The sequence below is a fragment of the Nomascus leucogenys genome, chromosome 4, assembly GCF_006542625.1.
Source record: "Nomascus leucogenys isolate Asia chromosome 4, Asia_NLE_v1, whole genome shotgun sequence".
Taxonomy (NCBI): Eukaryota; Metazoa; Chordata; class Mammalia; order Primates; family Hylobatidae; genus Nomascus; species Nomascus leucogenys.
Genome location: NC_044384.1, coordinates 4,792,353 through 4,814,472, shown reverse-complemented (window position 1 = coordinate 4,814,472; position 22,120 = coordinate 4,792,353). Strand labels below are relative to the sequence as shown.

The 22,120-nt window shown below is 47.8% G+C and overlaps 1 protein-coding gene across 4 annotated transcripts in view; it reads left to right on the top strand.

The window, feature by feature from the left end:
• The window catches only part of TSHZ1 (teashirt zinc finger homeobox 1), an 86,372-nt gene extending 66,061 nt beyond the window's left edge, over nt 1-20,311 (top strand). For all 4 annotated transcript variants that reach the window (XM_030810258.1, XM_003264343.3, XM_003264345.4 and 1 more), the window contains exon 2: nt 15,814-20,311. In XM_030810258.1, coding sequence (XP_030666118.1) covers nt 15,909-19,007 — 3,099 coding nt within the window. In that variant the 5' untranslated portion in view covers nt 15,814-15,908 and the 3' untranslated portion in view covers nt 19,008-20,311. The remainder of the gene's footprint in view (nt 1-15,813) is intronic.
• Nucleotides 20,312-22,120: the final 1,809 nt, after the last annotated feature.

Below are 22,120 nucleotides of genomic sequence, written 5' to 3'. Positions count from 1 at the left end.
TGGACCATCTAGGGAAAGCCCCTGCTCCTTGTCTTACCGATGGCATGGCCTGGGGCACCTCACTTAACCTCTGTGCCTCAGTCTCCTCATATGGGAATAGAGAGTGAAATAGGATTTCCCCTTGTAGTGTCGGTGAGGAGCTAACACAGTTAATACATGTAGAGTACTTACGATGGTGCCTGGTCCAGAGGAAGGGTTCAACAGATATTAACTTGTTATTATTCAATGACATTTTAATGCAAAGCATAATGCTGGTTGAGCAGATATTCTGTGGGTATGAAACGTTTATCCAAGAACAAATAATTTTTTTCTCTCAAATATAGTCCTCCCAAATAAATTACAAATGTGCTGGGAAAATACCCTTCTCTATCCAGGTGGATCATTATCCAAGAATATATTTTCTTCCTATTTGAGATTAGAGTTCAATATTGCCACTGAAAAAAAATTGCTTCTGATGATTGGAGTGGGCTTTTTACCCTTTCTGCAGAGAATATATTTGCATGTGTATACTGTTTTCTTTCAGGCTACTGTCGCGAGTATTTAGGAACTGTTAGCATCCAACATCCTTTTTTCCTACTCTGACTTGACTTTAATAACTTCCACTTTTTAGCCCACTCCCATGGTGTAGTTTAGATTTTTCTAGTGTGTTTTCTTTTCTTCTGAATCTTTTCTTTCCCCCTCTGTTTTCATTAAGTGAAGCCTACTCAACATTGTTCTCCAAGCATTTTCATGAGCAGAACCAAAGGAGGCCGAAGGGAAAGAGAGAACCACGGAAATGAAGTTAAAAGTTGGGAGTTGAGGACCTGTGCTTGCTTCAGCTGGTCTCAGTGAGAGACTTTCCTGCAGAAACAAATGGGATAGAATTTGTTTTGTTTCTTACGCCCCATGAATGCATCATTTATTTTAGAAATTGTGTTACTCAAACCTTGTGCATTCTCCAGGAATCCCACTTATAGTCTGTGTCTAGAGACATGGTTGCAGCGTGGACTCAGGGACCTCACAGGCAGCTGATCAGAAGAAATCGGAGAAAATATCCTTAGACTAGGAATTGTTTATACTAAATTTTTGAAAATGCAAGTAATGACTGGCATAAGGGCCCTGCGTATCCCCTCGTTATGTGGGCATCCCTCCAGCCTCTCCTTTGGACAGATCAAGGAGGAATACTGTGAAGAATGCTTGAGGCTCGAACCCAGACTAGGACTGAAGCACCTTCTTCCATCTTTTTAGCTGGGAAACTTGATCTCTTGCTTCACTCAAGGATGCAAATGAAGAGTGAAATCCACTCACCTGCAGAATTCACTTCTCTGGGTGCCCCAGGCACCCTGGGCCTGCGTCTTCCTGAGCCCCATCCCTGGTGCGCTCAATAATGCAGCAGGATTTTGCTCCACCAAAGTGTCACCTGTCTAGGTGAGTTGTGCCCGTGCCTATCTGAAGTGACAGCCATCTTTGAGTCCCCCGTCTCTAGCTGACTTCTCTTTTATCATTCATGTTGGGAAGGTAGCATTCTCCTTCACAACCTGGTTTCCTCTTCCCCCTCTTCTTTTTTCTTGCCCCTCCCCCCTTCCCGCTTCCTGGTCCCCTCCCCACCCCCTTAACGCACCTGATCAAAACATTATCACTGACAAAGGTTTCTCTCTCCAAATTAAATGAGTCCAACTAGCCTGGGAATTTCCACGAAGAAAGAAAGTGAAATGCTGATGTGCGAAGTTAATGAATCTGGTAACAGGGAGAACATTATTGAGCCTGGATAATATGATCTAGCTGCCTTCCTTCTCCACTCGCTTCCTGTAAAGAATGTATGGAAGTCAGTTATGTGGCGTGATTCTAACATCTGTCCTACCCCATAATGGTAATTTGTATAAGTAATGGAAACAGGTTAAATACTTCCATTCCAATGTTGCCAGCAGGGATGAAAATGAACATTTCAATGAAATCATCTCGACAGAGCAGAGAGGGGAGGGGGCATAGACTGATTCATCTCCACTCCCTTTGGTGATGGGAGCCCTAATGAGAATGCTCGGATGTATAGTTTATCAGATAGAAGAGGAAGAGCACGCAGGTCTCAGAGATGAGAATCCTGCAGAACTGCGCGGGCACGCAAGGCGCCTTGGTCTCCTTTGCAGACTTTTGCTAATAACGCGCTCTTTTCATTCTAAGGGAGGATGAGAGGGAAAGAGGGGAGGAGGGGCCAGGAATCTGTGTGCACCCCTGTAATGGGCTGCCTGCCAGGCTCATCTTCAGCTGGGCAAAACCACAGGGTGATTCTACTAGATTTCTTAGGACTCTGCTAAAACTTAAAGGGAGGAAGGAGAACTGGTATTTTCTTCATTTCTTTGTAATTGGAAATAATCCTCTTTCCGAGTGGCCTTCTCTTTGCCTAGAGAGTCACTTTACTTCTTTAAGTTGTTAATGTGAAGAAGAGCCATTTCACTTGGCTTGCTAGTGCCATTTAAAAAGAATTTAAATTGGAACTCAATTCCTTGTCACTGTATCCCTATACTTGTACTCTCCTTCTAGAGAGAATATCAGGTCATCTAGCAAGGGAATACATGTCCCATAGCATCGTTGTCAATCCAAGTATGTTAATGTGGGTTGTTCAGCATATTTTCATTCTAAAATGCTGCAATCGAACATTGTATTTTCCAGTATTGCTACCTTTCTCCTATGTAGACTGTGTTATTTACTATCCAGATGAGTTAGAAGTGGAAACACCTAGTCAGTTGGCCTGTCATATTAAATGCCAATATCCCAATGATTCCAAACATCCAAATCTGGGAACACTGCAAAAGCTGAGCACCTTTTATGATGGGGACACACCTTCTGCTTTTCATCAGGATGTTTTGCCACCGAGGAGGAAGAGATGGGGTGCACGGATGTTCCATAGTGTGTGTGGGTATTTGGGGTGTCTGCTAGATTTTTCAGGATAGATTTGAAGCTGACTTTTAGAAAGCAGAGCATGTTCGGGGAAGCCTTTCTTCTATTGTTGCTTCAGCTCTTTAGCAAAGCACCCACACTTGTTCATCTATCCACAGAGCAGCGATAACAGCGAGGCAGCGTTCTGGGAGTGTTCACCTCTTACGGAATATAAAACAGGGTGGTTTAAGAAAACACCTTTATTTTGTGCATAATTGGGGTACAGATTAAGATGCAAGTTCGGAGAGAATACAAACCTAATTGCTCAGAGCCAGTGTTATTAAGACTCGAGGGAATTTGCAACTTTACCACATTTAGCCATTAAAAAACAAATACAGCTGTCACTTCTCACCCATCCTTAAAAATGACTGTTGACTAGCGTGAGTCTTGTTTTCTTTAAAGAAACAAAGATGTTTTAAACAATGTTGGGCTACAAATTGAGAAACATAATTTTTATCTAATTTGCTAAAGATACGATGTTTGTGCCTCATATAATTACAATTTGAGATGAAAATGTTTTTCAGACGGTGTGTGTGTATTTACATTGTAAACCATCAGGTCACACACTGTTGGTGTCATATGAGGCTCTAACAGGGACCATATACATTGCCTTAATGTCCACTCACATTAGAACACACAGAATTTCATGTTGCTCAGGATGACAGCGTATCTTCAGGGACACATTGGCATCCAGAAGGCACATTTTATGACAAAAAATATTAACAAAATTTAATTAAAAAACGAAGTCTACCCATCAGATCCAGTTGTCCCATTTCCATTTTGGGAATGGTAGGGCCTGTATAATTTTAAATTTTTTATTCACACCCATGCATATACACACTCACCTGCACACACTCACACCTGTGTGCACACACGCGTGCACTCTTGCACACCCACACCCACCCACACGTGCGTGCATGTGAAGGCCGGCGGCGCCGCCTCCTGGGCTGCTGGTGCTTGCTGGTTCATACGGTTCCTTGCAGTCTGTAGGGTGCTGTGCGTGTCCCCCCGATGGCAGGACACACTGTACACGCTCACACTGTCACATTCTGCACCATCGCGCTAGGCTCAGGAAGGGTGGGGGAGTGATGGCAAAGCTGTTTTGACACAAAAAGAAATAGCAAAAATGATGATCTGGAGTCTTTGTTTTATTTGATGGGGAAAAATGTCATTTATTTCTATACGTAATTGTAAAAGAAGAATTTTATACAGCAGTTACCATTTTCAAGCTTACTCATTCATCAGATTTTCGTGAGGTGGAGGTGGGGTGATGGTGGGGGGCTGGTGATGCCAACGGTGAGGGTGTAGTGGAGAAAATGCAGAGGTGGTGACTATTTTCTGTGATTCAGTGGCCTCGCATAAAAATCTTTTAGGCTAAAAGATTGTATTCATTACCCTGGTAAAGAATATTCCGATAGGTTAATCACTAGAAATAAGCATTTCTACAAATATCATAATACATTCCAGTACACTTGTACCCATAAGAACTACAGATTGTTAGAAAACTGTAGCTTATAGTGAAAACAAAAGATTTTTAGAAAATTGTAGCTTATAATGAAAACAAAGGACTGTCACAAATAATTAGCTAAACTTGTAAGTTGTTACATCTCTCTGTATTTTTGTCTGTCTGTCTCTCTCTCTGCCAAAGTAATTTTTTTTAAAAAAGGCATCTTGTAAAGCAATTATGAGAATTCACTGATAATAGTAAAAATAAACCTAATTATTAAGATAAAGAATTTTATTTTCTGTCATGATAGTGTTGATATAACTTTTGATCCAGACACCAAATATTGTTACTAATAGGATTTAAGTAAAGTCAGGTGTTATGTTACCCTCTATTTGGTTTCCAGTCAAGTATAGAGACAATTATGCAGGATGTGTTAGCTCATGGTTCATCACACTGATAAATAATTTCTGTCCGTAGCCACTTTTAAAGGTAAAAGTTCTCCTAACCCTGTGCTGGATGTTACTGCTAGTCTCCCATCAGTAGCAGCATGGGTGCCTGGTACATGTCCTTGCCACTTGCCTACATCCATGCCACGATGGCCTAGAGACTGGCATTCCCATTTCTTTTCTGTTCCTGTGTGTTTATGGGAATAAGCTACTGGCTTTTAAAATGGAGACATATTCTGAGACATAAGCCCTTTGTGGGTTTTGGAGACTGTGGAAGACCCCTTCACTCCTTGATCTCTCGCTCCCATCCTCTGAGACCCTTGGAAAGGCCTGTAGAAGTTCACCTTTTTAGAGTAAACTTTGTGTTAAAGTATTGCAAGAGTACAGCATGCAGTGCTGTGAAGGTAACTGGGTTATCAGGCAGCAGTAGATTTGGTGGCATTTTTTAGTAGTTCTTGGTGATGGCTAGCAGCATGTAGTCAGAGAATGAGCTGGTACTTAAAAATCTGAGTTACATTTCTTTACACTCATTTTGGCCATTTGAAGAGGTATGCCAGGCACAAGTCTCCTCTCTGGATTTCTAAATGTTTCTCATTGGGGCGAGCCCTACCCTGGCTGATGAAAGTCCTTTTTTAGTTTCAGGGGGTCAGATAATACCAAGTTGGAACCTGGTGTTGGCTCATATTGGGTTTGCAGACCCGGAGTCATCGGACTGCTTCAGGGTGGGATTTATCTTTCCCCAGACGTGGGGGTAAAAACTGAAATGGGCTGATATTTTGAGTGCAGGTCTTTGGGTATGCGCGTCTTGGGGATGACTAGCTTGGTTTCTGGACTAAAAGAACATTTCCACCACGTGTTAACATGCACTCCAGTAGGCAGCAAACAGCCACGTGCTCTCTCAGGTGCACAGAAGTGTCACTTGCTTTCTGCTCTTCTCACTTTATTTTAACTTCTTTTAATTTTTTAAGATTCTCATATAATGTCCTCTTTTTCTTCCTGACACCACTGAAAATCAAAGTTTTTCATCTTTTACATTACGGTTTAAGCTCTGATTTGTCCTACTCGTTAAGTACATTGTTGACAAACTCTAGACAAAAGATTAACACCTAAAGTGCTTATTGGGAACAGCAAGAGGGTCTTAAATTAGTTTTCTTATTCCCCACTTAACTTGAAATTGAATTCAGGGGCAGTGAGAGAAAGAAAAAATTATGTTTGTTTTAAAACAGTTACCTGGCTGGGCCCGGTGGCTCACGCTTGTAATCCCAGCACTTTGGGAGGCCGAGGCGGGCGGATCACGAGGTCAGGAGATCGAGACCACGGTGAAACCCCGTCTCTACTAAAAATAGAAAAAAAAAAAATTAGCCGGGCGTAGTGGCGGGTGCCTGTAGACCCAGCTACTCGGAGAGGCTGAGGCAGGAGAATGGCGTGAACCCGGGAGGCGGAGCTTGCAGTGAGCCGAGATTGCGCCACTGCACTCCAGCCTGGGCGACAGAGTGAGACTGTGTCTCAAAAAAAAAAAAAAAACAGTTACCTGTGGATTCCTAATTAAAATTAGAATTGGGAAAAGCCATTAGGTCATTTTATTTGCAGACTCTGAAATTCTTAAAAATTGTTCTTTTTTTTTTTAACATTTCCTGGTTTATGATGTATATATAATAAAAATAATAAATATATGTATTTAAATTATATTTCTGTTTTTCATTGTACATGAATAAGTTCTTCAGTGGTGATTTCTAAGATTTTGGTGCACCCGTCATCTATTGGGTTTTAAGTAAATAAAATAGTTCTGTTATAAATCAAATGCTTAAACAAACCAGTACATTAATGATTGGTATCAGGCAACTAAAATTTGCCAAAGTAATAGAAAAATTTTTCTTTCTATCATGTCAGAGCAAAAGTGGCCTTTCAGCTTTGCTTGGCAGGGTGTCAGTCTTCCTGCAAGAAATCGGAACGATGTTAGTAAATTAGTACGTATATTGTATTTTTACCTTCTTTCCTGATGAGGAAGGGTCACACTCTGCCTGGGTCTGCTCTCTATGAATTTTTTGTTTCCCAGCGTATTCTAACTTTCATCAAAGCCACCTGCTCTCTCCATAACGTAGGTGATGTTACTTTATGAGTGATCAATTATAAATTTGGAAGAAAGTGTGTTTCGTAAGATTCTACAATGAGTCGAAGCTGTACATTCATCACTTAGGTGTGGGGAGGCCCCTTTTGTGAACTGGCCCCTTGGAGTAAATGTATTTTGATATAATGGCCATCTGTTCATGGATATCACATTTGCCAGTCTGCAAAATAGTTTGATTTAGATAAACATGTAATTTGGTAAGATTGTATAGTTTCACCAGGTGGCAATACAAAAGTGAAATTTGGTATTTACTGTAAGGCAATCACCAAGCAGGGACTGAAGACCTGCGTTTGTGTTTGTCACTTTGGAACATCCATTCGTCTTTCAGAGCCAGCTCTCACTTACGTGTGCTAATGAGGAAGAGAGAGCTTGGGTAGACAGTTTCCTGACCTCATTGCTGTCATTTGTGTCCACTACCTCCTCCGTCAGGCCTCCAAAGAGCTCTTCACAAGGAACAGCATTTCTGCCTGGTGTGGGTTTCCCCACCTCTCCCTTCCTTCCTCTGTTCTTTGGCAGACGCTCTAATCATCAGCAAAGCCTCTGGAAGGCAGGCATGGAGAAAACAAGAACAAGAAGGGCCCAGCCGGTCCATGGCCCAAATTTCACATCTGACTGTCGGAGCACCAACTACACAACAGTTAAGACTGATGCTGGCTCAGCTTCAGTCTTAACTGAAGGGATGGGCTTGGCCTGGGATGGGCGTATCGTCATTTTGTTCCCATTGTTCCCATTTATTTGAGTGGCATGAAGCTAAGCAGGTTCCCATAGCCACAGGACGATGGCACATCTGTGTGCAGGATGTTTTCTGATTCATTCTGTGAGTCTGTGGGGTGTGAGGAGGAGGAGGAGGAGGAGCAGGCATCCTTGTTCCCTCAGGCTGTTGTAGCCGAGCACCGTAGACTGTGTGGCTGTGTGTGGACTATGAGCAACAGACTTGTATTACTCACGGTTCTGCACCTGGGAGGTGGGAGATCAAGGCAGCAGCAGATCTGGGAGCTGGTGAGGGCCTGCCTCCTTGTGTATGTAGATGGTGCCATCTCACTGTGTCCTCATGTGGTAGAAGGGGCAAGGCAGCTCTCTGGAGCCTTTTTAAAAAGAAGGACACTCGTGCTATTCTTGAGGGCTCTTTCCTGGTGACCTCCTAAAGGCCGTACCTCCTTCTACCGTTACCGTGGGGGGTTAGATTTCAACAGAGGAATTCGAGGGCGGGGGTACAAACATTTGGACCACAGCAGCTGACAAGCACACAGTTGGGCCACATACTGATGGTGATGATTCTGTCATTGCCATAAATACTTCCTATAACCCCAAAAGACATTGTTCCAGTGGGGACAGTGATTGTTCCAGTGGGGAAACCGAGGTCCCAAGGAGCGAGTGAGCGTATCGGGTCACACTGTGTGTACGTATCTGAGCCTGGGCTCCCACCATGCTCTCCAGACATCAGATCCATACCTTCCATCTCTCTCTCCTTCTGCCACGCTAAGGGGGTGGGTGGGGGGATCTGTTCTACTAAAGAAACCACAGCAGTGGCCATGCTAGTGTAAGCCCCGTAGAGGCGAACCACGGGGGTGTCAGTCCCACCCCAGTTCACTGTCTTTTCAGGCCCAGGCTCCTGGGGAGCACCCTTTTGGATCACCCCTGCACACATCAGGGTGGATTAGTGGACCTTGCTGTGTGTGACAGGTATAGCCTGGGGGTGGGGTGGGGGGGGGCTGGCTTCCCAAAGTGATTTGGCACATTCCTCCCTGATACAGACTTAGCAAAATCCAAGCACTCCTTCCTTGCCTAATCTGGAGGCCAAGGTGCTGGGTTGCTCCTGTTTGGAGGCACCTGGGTTCTGGGTTGGAATTTCTCCTTTCCCAGGCTTTGTCCCGTGACTCCTGGCTGCCTTCTCCCCAGGTCCTAAACTCTTAAAATGAAACTCTGTTGATTTTCAGTCCTTCTGAGGGATTCTGGCCCTGGGATCTGGTGCTCTCTGCCTGCTCCCCAGTTTTGGAAGGGTACGGGCCCTTGCTGGGGGCCTGTGGGGGCAGAAGAACCAGAAAGCTCAGTGCACCGTGAAAGACCGGGCGTGGAGGGAGGCAGAGGCTGCTTGGAGCCTGGCCTGCTGCTGCCTGGTTGAGTCTTGGGAGGGTCCTTGGCCACTCAGCTGTGACAGGGGAGATCAGAAGTGCAGGTCCTCCAGTGCTGGCTGCTGGAGGTGGTCGTCCGGAGGTGGTGCTGTGGCTCCAGTTACTATTATTATTTGTGTTATTATTGAGTCCTTGGAACTAAGCCAGGCCTCGAAGGGTCTTGGAATGATGCGAGGAAGAGGGTAAGGTGAGGCTGGCAGTCAGTCACAGATTTAATATGGAGTCTTTCATAGGACGCCCTCCTGCCCACCTCTGTCTGTGGGGCTGTTCAGTCCCTTGTACCCACTAATGTCTGTGGCTGTCCCAAAGACTGTTCCCTTCCATGGTCACAAGAGCTTCAGACAAGAGGCCACCCTGACCAGCACTTCAGCCTCAGGGCCCCTGGACCGGGGTGGTGGGAGAATGGTGAGGATGTGCTTTATTCAAGGGGGACAGGAGAGCTGCTTGGGGTCAGGAGGGCGGGTTCGGGCCAGTGAGAAATGGTGCCCAGTGATGTGGGGTGGAAGGTAGGCCGTCCTCCCAGCTGTCTTAAAGGTTTATGCTTCCTCGCATCTCTTGTAAGTTAGAGGGGGAAAGGTTAGCTAGTTAAAAAAATAGATATGGTGAGCTAAAAGAATACAGTAGAATAGTAAAATAGCTGAAAAATAGAAGATCATCGGGATTCAATAAACTGGAAGAGTATATGATAAAAGTATAAATGCCAGACGGTTCAGAGGGCAAGGACAGCAGTGAGCAAACCCCATCAGCTAAGGCCTAGCATGGTGACAGCTGTGTGTGTGTGAGCCGCTGTGGGAAAGGGTCTGGGCCACCGGCCCTCCTGTTTGTCAGATGCTGCAGCCCCTCCCATGGGAAGGCTGGATGGAGAACGCCCTGCAGTGCCCGTGGAATTGAGGAGCTGGAGCAGGAGGATGGTGGGAGGCAGCCACTGTGGTCAGGGACCTGGGGCATCTGGGGCAGAGCAGCCCAGGACACCCCTCTGGCAGCACGGGGCAGGAGCCCACTCATGTTCTCAACCCAGATACCGTCTGCATCCCCAGTCGTTCCAACCCCCCTTTCATTTTTTACATTAAAACACAGTAACAATTAATAAAGCCTTTCCCAACATTCCTGCCCCGGACTGGGCCCTGCCATTCTCCATGCTCGCTAATTCCCAGGATCTGACTGCTGGCTGTGGCTGTGGCTGGTAGATGTTCCGTGAAAGTTTGCTTCTAGTGAATTCATTCCAGGAATGGTGTTCAATGGCTAGTCCATGTTGGCCAAACTGAAAAGATTGAAGATTTCAAAAATACATATATTTATGAAGAACCACTTCCATTCAATGATAAATAACCCATGTATTTATTATCTAGATAGAAAACACTGTAACATTCTTTGAAAAGGATTTTCTCTTTGTACTGTGTATATAATTTTGTCTTCTGCTTTTTTCATTTAATGACTTTCTCCATGTCATTAAAACAGACTCTCTCATGTTTGAAGGATACTGCATCCTGGGAATAAACACTAGTTCATGTAACTATTCCTTTTGTTGAAGATTTAGACCGTGGCAAGTTTTATGTGTGTAAAAGGACATCTTGTATAAGGGACATCTTTGTGCATGAAGCTTTTTCTGCATTTCATATTAACTTCTTAGGCTAACTTCAAAAAATAAAATGATTGGACTAAAGAGCGTCAATGTTTTAACATTTCTCTCCCTTTATTCTTTTTCTTTGAGATTCTCTCATTTATAACACTGTGTCTGGCACATAATGGCTGTGCTAAACACTTAATACAGAATTACTTTTGGTCATTCATTCAAAAACACTTACCCCATATATTCTCTGGCATTTAGATGTTAATGAGACAAAAGAAAATAACTTGATCCCAATAGTGGCAAAGGGGAAAGACCAGGGCTGGGAGTCGGTGACTTGCTTTCAAATCATGTTTCCATCATTTGTTTCCTGTGTTACTTTGGGGAAGTTGGTCAACTTCTCCGAGACTGTTTTCTTTCCTGTGGAATAGGTGTTTCAGTAATACTTAGCTTAAAGGGTTGTGAGAATTAAATGAAGCAATGGGATGAAAATGCTCAACCCAGAGGCGCAGGAGCCTGTGCTGTGTTAGCTGAGTGAAAGAATTCACAGCTCGATGAAGAGGACAGACAGGTAACAGCTCCAGATTCTTCCAGGAGTGGTGAATTCCATGAGGGGGTTGAGAGGGTGGCATAAGGAGATGACCTTTGAGCCTCTCTGGAGGGATGAGGGAGGGCCCAGTAGCTCACACCAGGCAGAGAGTGGGGGAGGGCTGGCATCCAGACTGGGCACTCCCCTGCGGGGGAAGGGCTGCCTGAGACCAGATAGATAGAGCGGGCTGGGCACGGAGGGCTGGGCGCAGGCGGGGCAGCGGTGAGGGTCCAGACGCCCTGCCTGGGACATGCAGCTTCAACAAAGGCTTGAACTCAGGGTTGTCGGGAGCACAGCATCTGCTGGAAGGGAGAATGTCACAGACCAGGAGTGGAGGGAGGTCATCTGGGGACATTGGAAGGCTCTGGCCACAGCTGGTCAACAGTGCAGGGCCAGTTTGGATGTGGGACCTGAGGACCAGGAGGCTTTGAGGATGGCGCTGCTTTTCTGCCTCGGATACTCTTCGTTTGGGGTTATTTGGTAACATCTGAATCTGAAGATTCAGAAGGAGGAGAAAGTGTGCTGTTGTTTTGAGGAGAAGGGTGCTGGAGAGGGCGGTGGGGTGTCATTTTGTTTGCACACAATGTAGGTGTGATGTAGAGCACCCGCGTCACGTTAGATCTGTGTCAGAACAGTGGGCCTTCCATGGGCCCTACATGGGGCCAGGCCCTGAAAGCACCATGGGGGCAGCATGACAGGCGTCTTCCCTGATGGGCCTGTCTGGCAGGTGTGCAGGGGTGACCATGGCTGTGGTGGGCACAGGCACTGGGGTTGGTGAGAAGGTGAGGTTGGCCAGAGAGAGGCTGCAGTAAGAACGGGCAGGAGCAGGAGGCAGACCTGGGGATTCGGCAGCTCAGAACAGGGAGGGGGAAGCGGGCACCGACGGTCCGGAGACGAGGGACAGGGCCACATGCTGCTCACGGGTGGGGAGTGAGAAGCTGCCTCCAGATGGCATCTGGAAGGTGGGCATGCTAGGTGCAGGCAGGGAGAGCCTGAACCTGTGGGGGCCCAGCCTTCACCCTGGTCCACACGGGGCTCCCTGCCTTCCAAAAGTGTCCTTCCCCTACCCGGTCACAGGCTGCCTGATCACCCTGCTTTGCTTCTTCCCTGGGACATGAGTCCCTGTCCCTAGGGCAGGGACTTTATGGACCCCCTCATGCCACGTCCGCACTCCCTGGAGTCCACACAGGGCCGTGGACATCTGCGCAAGGAAATGGCTTGCTGGGAAGATGTTGCTGGTGGGATGGCTTTTTAGGAGGACCTCTCCTTCTGTGGATCTGTGAGGTCCAATCTGTTCTGACACACATTGGCGATGAGATACATTGTAGTTCAGCCTAGGAACTTCTGGAGTGCAGAATGGATTGTCTTGGAACCTGGTCTGGATGATGCTCCGTGCCTGCCGGGAGCATGAGGGTGCAGCATGGTGTGGGAAGAGGCCATCGCCATGTGATCCTGAGATGCTGGGCCAGGCCCTGAGACACAGCCCTGACTCCGGATCCTCATCCTTTGTGGGCGCCCACTCCAAGCAAGGGGACGAGGATTGGTCAGTGTTGAACACACCCCAGAGGCATGAGAGCAAGTTTCCCATTTCTGTGTTTTCAGAGTTGAGATGAAAGCCTGCCATGGACGGAATTGTGTTCCATCATTCATATGTGGAAGGCCTGACTCCCATTGTGGCTGTATTTGGAGAAGGGGCCTTTAGGAAGTAATTAACGTTAAATGGGGTCACAGGGCCGTCGTGCAACAGAGGTGACCTTAGAAGAAGTAGAAGAGCTCTCTCTTTCCACCGGCTGGAAGGAAGAGCCATTCGGGGAGAGAGCTGCCATCCTCAAGCCAGGGAGAGGCCTCACCAGACACCAAACCCTGCCAGACCTTAACCTGGGACTTCTAGTCTCCAGGACTGGGAGAAAGGAAGTTCTGCTGGTCAAGCCAGCCAGTCTACGGTATGTGGATATGGTAGCCCAAGCTGACGAACACAAAGTCACTTAGCACACACAGGTTGGCTGCCTGCTGTGGGGTGGGCCGTGGGAGGGCTGGTTTAGCCTGTGCAGCAGCCTTCAGGCACCTGTGGCCGGGAGCGGAGGCACACAGAGCAGTGGGCCAGCAGTGATGGGTTCCCCGAATGGAGCAGATCCAAGTCAAGCTAAACGTTTCCTTTGCATTAGTGGCCATGAAACTCCCTTTCACAAAGATAGGTTGACAAAAGCCGTGAGGCCCTTTCCTATAGTCGATCCTGATAGAAGGGCCTCCCGCGCACAGTGGGAGGGGCCTGGGGCCAAGGCCAGCACATGCTCAGGCCTGCTAACATCTTAAACCTGGGCCTTCTGCCTCCCCTGGGCGTTGCCCCGCCCAGCACATCCTGCAGCCTTCAGAGTCACCCTCCAAGTCCACAGAGGAGCTGCACCTTGTGGCCCAAGCCAACATGGCCCAGGCCAGGCTGGTACAAAGGTGATGAGTCTGACCAGTGGTTCTTAAAGTGGGATCCCTGGGTCCCAGCAGTGAACCCTCAGAACTGGGCCATCCTAAATCTTTAATAATTACGGGCTAATGACAATGTGCCTGAACTTGGCAATTATCTTTTAATTTTATGAGCGTTATATTTTATAGGGGAGTCATAGAATCATCTAGAACATTCTCCACAAGTTGATGCCTGTAGTTGAGGCCTGGGGTCTTACATGGTTGGTTATTTTCCACACTCACAGCACAGTGTGAACAGGATTGTGATTCCTGGCTTTGCTGCTTTTCCACGTACCACCATGAAACGCGTGAACACAGGTGCGCAGATTGTCGTGTGCAGAAAAGGGCAGTGCGTGCAAGCACTCGGGCTGGCCTGAACTGGAAGACTCTCCACATGACCAATTCAGTCGTCTCTCATTGTGTGTGTGTGTGCGTGTACTTGTGTGTACACGTGTGATGGTGTGTGTGCCTGGGAGTGCTGGCTGCTGCTAGAGTCTGAAGCCCTGCATTCGCGGGTTTTGAGGCTCTTGCACTGCTCCCCGCTGCCCCTGGCATCCTCCCTTTGGGCGGCCAAGATGTTTTTCTGTCCCTCCCAGCAGCCCTCCCTGAAAACGTGTGTGCTCCTTGTCGTGTTCCCTCAGGCCCTGGCTCTGATGATGTGATCGTGAATGATGATATTTAATGAGACACCCCTTTCAGGTCAGATGAATGCATTTTAATAGGGACTTTCTGCAAAATATCTGAACCCCAAATATCCCAAGTTGTCGATGGAACTCTAGTCCAGCTAGTTGTTCCCGCAAGATGGGAAAAGTAAGTAAAAGTGCCTTGGTCAAAGAAGCTGAGACAGTGGGAGTTAGGAAAATGTGTTGCATAGTGAAGGATCTGACATGTCCTACAGTCACAAGTCCAGGTTTCATCTCGGTTTCTGTACCCTCCAGCCTCATCCATGGGACAACTTCCATATCCCAGAGGCCCCTCTGGGAAACGCTGCCTTCAGCCCATGAAGTCGCTTCGCTGTGCAGTCGTGGGCCTGTAGTAGGCAGACGGAGCATGGACCGTTGGGCTTTTGTAATTAAACAGCTTTTATTGTGATAAAATATTTGTAACATATAAGTGACCATTTTAACCATTTTAAGTACGCAGTTGCATGGCGTTAAGAACGTTCATATTGTTGTGCAGCCATCACTACCCTCCATCTCCAGAACTTTCTCATCTTCCCAGATGGAAACTCTATCCCCATTGCCTCCTCCTCCTGGCACCCACCACCATTCTGCTTTCTTTTTCTATGAATGTGATGACTCTAGGACCCTCACGTGAGGTGAGCCATGCAGTGCGTGTCCTCTTGTGACTGGCTGCCTTCACCGAGCACTATGCCCTGAAGGTGAATCTGTGCTGCAGTGTGTGTCAGAACTCCCTTTCCAAGCCTGAGTGTGGACGGGCCACACCGCGTTCATCCCTCCAGCCATCAGTGGACATTTCGGTGCCTTCCAGCTTTTGGCTGCAGTCAATGAGGCTGCTCTGGGCCTTGGTGAACAACTGTGGCTTTTGCCATCTGGCAGCCCCATGCGGGTGGCACTTTGCTCTGCCCAGGCAGGAGATTGGTGGTGCCATGTTGGTGCTTTTGGTGAAGACCAGAGTGTTTTCATTGCTTGCCATTGAGGAGTGTTTTTATTTATGGAAACGATATAATACTGTCTGTGAATATCCTGCTCTGAAAATTGATAACCAGGTCCTGCCTGATGGGTGTTTACAAGTATCTGCCATATGGAAGTCATGAGGGGACTCCTGGGTCACTTACAGAGGGAACAGCCTATAGGAGGGGTACTTGGCGGGTGGTGACTGGAGTCCCAAGTTCCTGCCCTTCCCACCAGACTGCAAGGGTCAAACTGACATCTTTGGGACGAATGCGGAACATCATCCTCCAGTTCAGTCCCCTTTGCTAAAGACACACTCAGGAGGGGACAGCACCTTTTGAAACCTAACTCCTGCGAAGGGGTAGATATGTAAACTTGGGGTAGCCTTGTGTCCTGGGAGCTAGGCTGACAAATATCTTTTTAAATATCTAACTGCTGGGGAGGCTGTGTCCTTGAAGATGATTTACTTCTTCTAACTGGGTTTCATTTTTCTCTCCTAGCTTATGTTCCTGAGGAAGAATTGAAGGCAGCAGAAATAGATGAAGAGCACGTGGAGGATGACGGGCTGTCTTTGGACATTCAGGAAAGTGAGTACATGTGCAATGATGAGACGGAGATCAAAGAGGCGCAGAGCTACCAGAACTCCCCAGTCAGCTCTGCGACTAACCAGGACGCCGGCTACGGGTCGCCCTTCAGCGAGAGCAGCGACCAGCTAGCCCATTTCAAAGGCTCTTCCTCTCGAGAAGAGAAGGAGGATCCTCAGTGTCCCGACAGTGTCTCGTACCCCCAGGACAGCCTGGCACAGATCAAAGCTGTGTATGCAAACTTGTTCTCCGAGTCCTGCTGGTCCAGCTTAGCTCTGGATTTAAAGAAGTCGAGTTCCACCACCAGCACCAACGATGCCAGCCAGAAGGAGAGCTCCGCCCCCACCCCTACACCCCCCACCTGCCCCGCCAGCACCACTGGTCCCCCCACGAGCACGCCCAGCACCAGCTGCAGCTCCAGCACCAGCCACAGCAGTACCACCAGTACCAGCAGCAGCTCCGGGTACGACTGGCACCAGGCTGCACTGGCCAAGACGCTGCAGCAGACGTCCTCGTACGGGCTGCTTCCTGAGCCCAGCCTGTTCAGCACCGTGCAGCTCTACCGCCAGAACAACAAGCTCTACGGCTCCGTCTTCACCGGCGCCAGCAAGTTCCGGTGCAAAGATTGCAGTGCCGCATATGACACGCTGGTGGAACTGACGGTGCACATGAACGAGACAGGCCACTACCGCGACGACAACAGGGACAAGGACTCCGAGAAGACCAAGCGGTGGTCCAAGCCCAGGAAGCGCTCCCTGATGGAGATGGAGGGGAAGGAGGACGCCCAGAAGGTGCTGAAGTGCATGTACTGTGGACACTCCTTCGAGTCCTTGCAGGACCTCAGCGTCCACATGATCAAAACCAAGCATTACCAGAAAGTGCCTCTGAAGGAGCCAGTGCCAGCCATCACCAAACTGGTCCCCTCCACCAAAAAGCGGGCGCTTCAGGACCTGGCGCCCCCCTGCTCCCCTGAGCCAGCAGGAATGGCCGCAGAGGTGGCCCTGGGTGAGTCAGCCAAGGATCAGAAAGCAGCGAACCCGTATGTCACGCCCAATAACCGCTACGGCTACCAGAATGGCGCCAGCTACACCTGGCAGTTTGAGGCCCGCAAGGCGCAGATCCTCAAGTGCATGGAGTGTGGCAGCTCCCACGACACCCTGCAGCAGCTCACCGCCCACATGATGGTCACCGGGCACTTCCTGAAAGTGACCACCTCGGCTTCTAAGAAGGGTAAGCAGTTGGTGCTGGACCCTGTGGTGGAAGAGAAGATCCAGTCCATCCCACTGCCGCCCACCACCCACACGCGGCTGCCAGCCTCCAGCATCAAAAAGCAGCCTGACTCTCCCACGGGGTCCACGACTTCTGAAGAAAAGAAAGAGCCGGAGAAGGAGAAGCCACCCGTGGCTGGCGATGCGGAGAAGATCAAGGAGGAGAGTGAGGACAGCTCGGAGAAATTTGAGCCCAGTACCCTGTACCCATACCTGCGCGAGGAAGACCTGGACGACAGCCCCAAGGGAGGGCTGGACATTCTCAAGTCCCTGGAGAATACCGTCTCCACAGCCATTAGCAAAGCTCAGAATGGTGCGCCTTCATGGGGTGGCTACCCCAGCATCCACGCGGCCTACCAGCTCCCGGGCACCGTGAAGCCACTGCCAGCGGCCGTGCAGAGTGTGCAGGTGCAGCCGTCCTACGCTGGCGGTGTGAAGTCGCTGTCTTCCGCCGAGCACAACGCCCTCCTGCACTCCCCGGGGAGCCTCACGCCCCCACCGCACAAGAGCAACGTGTCTGCCATGGAGGAGCTGGTGGAGAAGGTCACGGGCAAGGTCAACATCAAGAAGGAGGAGAGACCCCCTGAGAAGGAGAAGAGCTCCCCGGCCAAGGCTGCGTCCCCCGTAGCAAAAGAGAATAAAGATTTCCCTAAAACGGAGGAAGTCAGCGGCAAACCACAGAAGAAGGGCCCTGAGGCCGAGACTGGGAAGGCCAAAAAGGAGGGACCGCTGGATGGTCACACCCCAAATGGCACAGAGCCTCTCAGAGCAAAGGTCACCAACGGCTGTAACAACCTGGGGATCATCACGGACCACTCACCGGAGCCTTCCTTCATCAACCCGCTGAGCGCTTTGCAGTCCATCATGAACACCCACCTGGGCAAGGTGTCCAAGCCCGTGAGTCCCTCGCTGGACCCGCTGGCGATGCTGTACAAGATCAGCAACAGCATGCTGGACAAGCCGGTGTACCCCGCCACCCCTGTGAAGCAGGCCGACGCCATCGACCGCTACTACTACGAAAACAGTGACCAGCCCATTGACTTAACCAAGTCCAAGAACAAGCCGCTGGTGTCCAGCGTGGCCGATTCGGTGGCATCACCTCTGCGGGAGAGCGCACTCATGGACATCTCCGACATGGTGAAAAACCTCACAGGCCGCCTGACGCCCAAGTCCTCCACGCCCTCCACGGTTTCGGAGAAGTCCGACGCTGATGGCAGCAGCTTTGAGGAGGCGCTGGACGAGCTGTCACCGGTCCACAAGAGGAAGGGCCGGCAGTCCAACTGGAACCCGCAGCACCTGCTCATCCTGCAGGCCCAGTTCGCCTCGAGCTTGCGGGAGACCACAGAGGGCAAGTACATCATGTCGGACCTGGGCCCGCAGGAGAGGGTGCACATCTCGAAGTTTACCGGCCTCTCCATGACCACCATCAGCCACTGGCTGGCCAATGTGAAGTACCAGTTGAGGAGGACAGGGGGAACGAAATTCCTAAAGAACCTGGACACAGGGCATCCTGTTTTCTTTTGCAACGATTGTGCCTCTCAGTTCAGAACTGCTTCTACATACATAAGTCATTTGGAGACGCACTTGGGCTTCAGCCTGAAGGATCTCTCCAAGCTGCCACTCAATCAGATTCAAGAACAGCAGAATGTTTCGAAAGTCCTCACCAACAAAACTCTGGGCCCACTGGGGGCCACCGAGGAAGACTTGGGCTCCACATTCCAATGTAAGCTCTGCAACCGGACTTTCGCAAGCAAGCACGCAGTCAAACTGCACCTCAGTAAGACCCACGGCAAGTCTCCCGAGGACCACCTGATCTATGTGACTGAGTTGGAGAAACAGTAGCGTCCAGGTATGCAAGAGACCGCGGAACATTGCACTAAACGTTGTCGAGCTGCACTAGGCCTGGCCTGAGCCTCTAAAATCAGTCTTTCCTTTGTTGCTGGCCCGCCTCTCTGGACCTTGGTTTTCTTACACATATTTTGTATATTTATATGCTCTCTGTCCGATCTGTGCATGTTATTTTTCTTTTTCCGTGAGTCAAAGTCTGACCTTTATTTTCAACATCTGTTCTTGATGTTAAGCTATCTTTTGTAGGAAATAGTGGGGCACACTACCCAGAGACATTATTTAGCAGTAAAGAAAGACACAAATGACAGTGATAAAAAGACATCCTAAAATGATGAAGTTGCCATGACAATAAAGGTCATAGAACCTGGTAGTGTCAAATTTAACCCTTTGAGGACTGTAATTGCATTTCTGTGCCTTTCACTTGAAAAAAAAAAGAAAAAAGAAAAAAAGGCTTAAAGGCATTTCATTCAGATCAAAAGCTGTGTCAGACACAAAACTTATTTAATAATTAAAAAATGAGCTTTTATATGCAGAACTGGTTTGTGAGGAAACATGCATGCAGCTGTGGGAAGATAGAAAGCTGTCTAGGACTCACGGGGTTCGGAAGCCACACCTCTACATGTCTAAAACAAAAAACAACAACAACAGATACCCCACTCGCCACTATGCCCAAACCCTCTGGATGCTGAAAAATGCCACTTTCGGCAAAAAAAAAAAGTATGCAAGCTATTATTTAAAAATGTGTAAAAATGCTATTTCTTTTTTCCTGTAAAATATTGCAGTTTATAGTTATTTACAAATGTAAGCTTTGGTACAAGCTGACCTTTCTATAGCGTGCTGCATTGGTAAATGAAAAACAATGGGGCAAACGTTGGAGTCCTTTCCTTGTAAATTGCCGGCATCAGCTTAAAAACTCCTGTATGTTACATATCATACCATTTTAATCTCTTCAACTTTCTTTGTACCTTCTGGCTGTATGCTTTCTCTTTTAACTTTTTATATTGTCATTTTATATTAAATTTCTGTGTATATAATGTAAAACCACAATTTTTGAATAAAATTTAGTTCCTGCAGCTTGATTTAAATAGAGGACTTTTACTGGCACCTGCATCTCTCCAGATGCATGTACTCAGAGGGACTGTCAGACAAAAATACATAAAAACAAAGCAAGCAATGCACTATTAATTATACATTTTGATGTTCTATCATTAATATTGTACAGTACATTTTGGTTCACACAATTAAATCCACTGTTTTCTCAGATGTAAAATAAACCCACATGCAGTTCTTGATTTACACGGATTGTCATGTCGTCATTATTTTGCCTTTGAGATGTTATTTCAGCAACAAGAGGTATTGCTTATGCAATCAACCAACAAAAATTCTATTCAGAATCATCATTTCATGATTTGTGTGCTGACATGTTTCATTCAAATGATAAGTATTGCGTTTTAAAAAATGATAATTAAAATTTTTAACTCCACTGGGTGCCAAGGATTGCCAAGTTTAGCCATTGAGTGATGGCTGTTTTGTACTTAGGTGGGCTGAGATGCGTCCTTCAGAGAATCCTTTGCAAAATTTAAAAATATGTATAATTAACCTGTGTGTCTATCCAGAGATTTAATGATGGGAGTAGAGGGGTAGGGCTTACTCCACCAGCAAAGACCCTAAGGACCCTGGAATTAGTTCTGTGTTACTCCAAAGAAGAAAACCTGATTTCTGAGCTTTTAAAAATACAATTTTAAAAAGAAAACTGGCTGCTGTTGTATTCAGTGTTTGAAATGAGGCTTCTTTCTGCAGATTAGAGCACGGTGGGCTCTACTGAGAATGCCAGGACCCTTGCCATGAACACGCCCATCCTCCAGGGTGACCCCCATCCCCAGTCTGTATTGAGGGAAGCATTGACATTGAGGCCCCCTGGCATCTCCCTCCAGCCCCAGAAGCACATAATGATACGACCAGGAAAATTTACTTTTCTGGCTTTTGCTTAAATTTTCATAAAATTATATCCTGAGAAAGGTTAGAGCTTACACCGCTCTGTTCAGAAGCAGCTAAGCAATTGTGATATTTTAATTATTTCTCTCACATTGCCCCGTGACAGCAAGGATTGTTCTGTTTCCATTAATGATTTGAGGAGGAGGAGCAGGTCCAGGTGGGTCATATTTACACAGTCTTTTGTACTAACGCAGCAGAGCGCAGGGAGGTTTGCTAAATTTTTCTGACTTTTTTCATTGGTAAATAGCTATGTCCTTTAGGAGCCTCAGCCATTTAGACATTTCAGTTCAATTACTGGGTGATTATGTACTTTGGGCTCAAGGGGTGACAGAGAAGAATAACAATTAGGCTTATGGCAGTGGTGTGGGGGCTTTGCATAATAATCCTTTGAAGTTATGTTTATTTTACCACAAACCTGCAAACATATGATTATGTGATTTCACCCTTATAGCAAAAGTGTTAGCAGCAGCAGGTGAAGTGGTACAAAGGGAGGTGAGCGCCCCCCAGAAGGGGGTCGCTGGACCCAGTCCCAGTGTGCAGCTAAGCACGGAGTCATTTTAAAGCGGCTTGCAACTTGAGTTCCGATCATTGGGGATAGACATAGAATTGGGGTTTTCCTTTAAATTTTTTTCTTCCTAACTCACCAACTGTATTGCTACGTTGCAGCCAGTGCGTAGGAGACTAGGTTATCTTAATCATACCACTGATGGTGATAATGAACGTGGTGACCCCGACTAGTATTTGTCAAGTGCTTCCTCTGTGCCCAGGACTAATTCGAAGTACCTCCCACCTATGAACTCATTCCTTCCTCACAACTGTATGTGGCGGGTTCTGTTACTTTCATGCTCAGTTTACAGGTGAGCCAGGCACAGCAGGGTTGAGGAATGGACCCAAGGCCACATGGCTTACGAACGACTAAATGACTAAACATGGGCTTTGAGCCCAAAAAGCTTTTGCTGCAGAACCACACTCTGAACGCCTTCTTACAGGCCTTGGGATCTGCCCCAGGTGGGGATCTCTGCTGTCACCCAGAGGCAGGGTGTCTCCTACGGGGTAGGGAGCTAGAGGCAAGGCTTCAGGATGGTGCTGGGGGACGTGGGATGCAGCTGAGC